Source organism: Dipodomys ordii, unplaced genomic scaffold, assembly GCF_000151885.1.
Source record: "Dipodomys ordii isolate 6190 unplaced genomic scaffold, Dord_2.0 Scaffold255, whole genome shotgun sequence".
In the NCBI taxonomy this organism is placed as follows: domain Eukaryota; kingdom Metazoa; phylum Chordata; class Mammalia; order Rodentia; family Heteromyidae; genus Dipodomys; species Dipodomys ordii.
The window spans coordinates 440,985-445,126 of record NW_012267471.1 but is presented as its reverse complement, the minus strand read 5'-3'; the positions used below and the strand labels follow the sequence as shown (position 1 = coordinate 445,126).

General features: G+C 41.1%; 1 gene segment (V, D, J or C); it reads left to right on the top strand.

The window, feature by feature from the left end:
• The first annotated feature begins 2,771 nt into the window (after nt 1-2,771).
• LOC106000978 overlaps nt 2,772-4,142 on the top strand; it is a 12,293-nt gene continuing 10,922 nt past the window's right edge. Inside the window, 2 exon segments of the V gene segment in view lie at nt 2,772-2,873; nt 3,264-3,580. Of these exon segments, the coding sequence occupies nt 2,825-2,873; nt 3,264-3,580 (366 nt within the window).

The following is a 4,142-nucleotide window of genomic DNA, read 5'->3' as shown; positions in this document are numbered from 1 at the left end:
ACTGATATTTTATTTCAGTTTGGAACTTTCTTCCAGTTTTGTGTCTCAAAGAGTTTGCTCATTCTCTTTGCACAAGGAAGCAGCAAAGGAATAAAAGAAATAATTTGCAAATAATATATTTACAAGATTTCTTTGTTGCTTTATATGTCCCTTCCACATGGTATAACCCCTGTTTTACTGTATTTGATGTTGATATATTTTGAGGAGGGGAAGGGAAAAACAAATTGTTCAAATAGGGATACAGGTGGACCCATTGCAAGAATCAGATGTACAAGACATTATTTCGAACAATGAACCTTATAACATTGGTGCTGGGGTGGGTAAGTAAGGTTGGAGGGGATGGTGAGAAAGGGGGTGGGAAATGAGAAGGGATGTGAAGGGGAAACAAAGGAGGAGGCAACAATGCTTGATAAGAAATGTACTGATTAGCTTGATCATGTAATTGAAACCCCTCTGTACGGTACTTTCACAATAAAAAACTTATTAAAAAATAACATATATTACATATATGGTATATATGTGCACATTAGAGGGAAACTATGAGGAGGACAAAGAAACGGAGGGAAATAGGGGAAAACATACAACAGTAGGACCTATCAGCTGTACTGGACATTGATCAAATGAACTAAGTAACTCAATGGAAGCAATGGTAGGGAGGGAATGAGCAGGGAAGAGGGAACAGCTGACACTAAACAAAACTAAAGAAATGTATATAGCATCCCACATGGAAGAAATAAGTAAATTGTCAAAGCTCATAGAATTCACAGACTTTATAAACCATGATAAAGATAATTTACCCCACAAAGTTAGAATGTGTTTTTAACTATAAGTATCACAAACCTGTGAAATTTGTGAAATTTATGTAATCACTTAATCACAATAAAAATTCCCATAATAAATTTCAATAGAAGAAATTTTTGTGTAACCCATAAGAAAATGTCACAAACAGTGGCAAACAGAAACTGATATTTATGTTCTTCAGGCTCTGGATGGTGTAAGTGGAATATGAATTCCTCTGTTCAACTCTGAACCAGCATTCAGTTTCTTAGTAGATCATGATGAAGCTTAAGAGAAGACTTAATCTTGAGTGTTTGTTATACTGAGACATGAAAACAGCTCTTGCTAGGTCTTGCTATGAGGTGTGGAATCCTGGCTGTGGCTGCCCACATGGAATGCAGGCAGGACAAGGAGGGTCTAACACAGAGTTAATAACTTTTCCAGGAGCAGACTCTGTAGAAAGATTGAAAAAATAGATGTTGCAATAGTGTGACTAAGTAACTGAATGTAACTGGCGTTCCTGTTCATTTTTTCTTATAGAAGAGAGAGAGCAATATTAAGAATGCTGTTGTTAGTCTGGTGAAGAGTTCTGCTGAAGAAGTGTCATCCCATATTTACTGATTGTGAAAATGACTATGTAATATTCAGTTTTTTCTGCCATTTTTCCCTTTCATTTAGAAATGTTATTAGTTTACCCTTTGTAAGGAGAATTTTATCCTCTGGGTTACTTTGTTTTGATACAAGTGTTCATAAGGAACTCAATTTATTAGGCCCTATATAAAGAACCTTATTTTGTTTATCACTTGTAGGGATTGAACTCAGGACCTGGGCGCTGATCCTGAGATCTTTTGCCCAAGGCTAACACTATACCCCTTTCAGCCACAGCACCACATCCAATTTCTGAATGATTAATTGGAGATAAGAGTCACAAGGGGAATTTTCAGCCTGGACTGGCTTTGAACCATATCCTCAGAACACAGCCTCCAGAGTAGCTAGGATTACAGACATAAGCCACCAGTGTCTGGCTTATGAAGAACATCTCTAACAGTTGTTGATAACTTGATCATCAAAAGTTAACCTTGTTTCAGTGATGTCAGATTAACTGAAGTAGGAATTTGATTTCCTTAACTAGTTCAAACCACAGTGGTACTGGGTAGAACTCTTTTATTTCATTTTATTTGTCTTGTCGTGGGGCCAGAACTCTGGGCCTGGGCACTGTCTCTCAGCTCTTCAGCTCAAGGCTAGCACTCTACCACTTGAGCTACAGCTCCACTTCTGGCTTTTTTTTCTGCTTATGTGGTACTGAGGAAACAAACTCAGGCTTCATGTGTGCAAGGCAATGCACTACCACTGAGCCACCTTCCCAGCCCTGGGTAGAATTCTTGAGAAATGATGGCAGTTGAAGTCTGTGTACAGTATCTTTCTCTAGAATAACTAGAAGAGGGCCAATCAAATTGACCCTTCATAGGGGCTGGGAAGGTGGCTCAGTGGTAGAGCACTTGCCTTGCATGCCTGAGGCCCTGGGTTTGATTCCTCAGCACCACATAAGCAAAAAGAAAAAAGATTGAAGTGGTGCTATGGCTCAAGTGGTAGAGCACTAGCCTAGAGCTGAAGAGCTGAGGGATAGCGCCCAGGCCCAGAGTTCAGGCCCCACAAACGGACCCAAAAAATAAAAAAAATTGACCCTTCACCACCACTCTCCTGGACACACATTTCAATTGAATTGGGCCCCTAGTGTTTTAGGTTGACAGGGTCAAGTACACCACATCCTTCCTGCAGATCCAGGCATCAGGGGAGAGGTCTCCTTCCACCCACTGCTGGAGCCAGCCTGGTAGTTGTGGGTCTTTTCTCCAAACACAGAAGAAATTTAAGTCACTTTCTTCATCAGAAAGATGCTCTTGCCCTCTGCTTTGTTCTTCTCACACTGCTGCACCCACCTGCTGATTTGCATAGTGTTCCCTGAGGAGGACTTTCCAGCCCTAGTTTGACATAAAGGCTCATCTTGACCTTGACTTGACTGATCAAATCTCCTGGATTCCCAGCTAAAATGAGGCTCTCTTCTTGGGTTCTGGGTCTCCTAATGCTCTGGATCTCTGGTAAGGGCAGAGGGAGATGAGGATGGAAAAGGGGGTTGAGGGTAAGCCCTCAGGGCCACTGCTTCTTGTTTATATTCTGTTCATGGTTTAGATGCACAGAACTTGTCCTCTAGAATGGGGCAGGTGAAGTTAATTATATGAGAGTGATGAACATTCTAGATGGAAACAGGTCCTGAGCTTTGGTGACAACTATGACATCTGTGCAGTGGGTAGCCTACATAAGATACAGAACCTCATTTATGCTTTTTAATATTTGTATAAGTTTTGAAATATTGAATGCTTTTAGGATAGAAGGAAAAACCATGAAAAGGATTGGGAATTTATATATAACCACAGAAAAAAATTACATAACACATATAACCTTGTACTTTTCATTTATTTTAATTTCAGGATCCAGTGGCGATATTGTAATGACTCAGACTCCACTCTCCCTGCCTGTCACCCTGGGAGAGACAGTCTCCCTCTCCTGCAGGTCTAGTCAGAGCCTCATAGATAGCGATGGAGATATCCTTCTGTATTGGTACTTGCAGAAGCCTGGCCAGTCTCCAAAACTTCTGATCTATTGGGCTTCCAAACGACCATCTGGGGTCCCAGAAAGATTCAGTGGCAGTGGGTCAGGCACAGATTTCACACTGCAAATCAGCAGGGTGGAGGCTGAAGATATTGGGGTTTATTACTGCATGCAAGGTATAGATACTCCTCCCACAGTGATACAGTCCTTAACAAAAACATCTCTGTCAGGCTTGGCCCAGCTGTCCTATTTCAAAGCTTGTCTGGGGAGCAGCATAACACATTCCCTGAACTGAAGCAGTAGTTTTGAGTTTGGAGGACCTGACAGAAGATATCATACCAGTGTAGGAGTCATCACCTTGAGATGCTCTGACCTCAGATATGGAAGAGATAGGATACTTTTCTTGATCCTCTCACCTGACCCAATTATGGCCCTAGTGTTTCCCCAGTCCTTGCCTCTTTTCAGGAGTCTGATTATTGACTTAAAAATATTACATCTGTTCTTTCAATGATTATACAAATCCCAAAATGAAATAACTGAACAGGAACCCATGGAAGGAAAAGTAGTTTTGGGAGATCTGCTTCTCGAAATGGTGAGTGAAATGCACAAAAAGCACAAGTACTAGGGCTTGAGCTTAGGGCCTGGAAGCTGTTTCTAGCTTTTTCACTGATGCTCTACTACTAGAGCCATAGCTCCATTCCTTTCAGACTTTTGCTGATCAGTTGGACATAAGAGTCTCTTAGATTTTGCTGCCCACA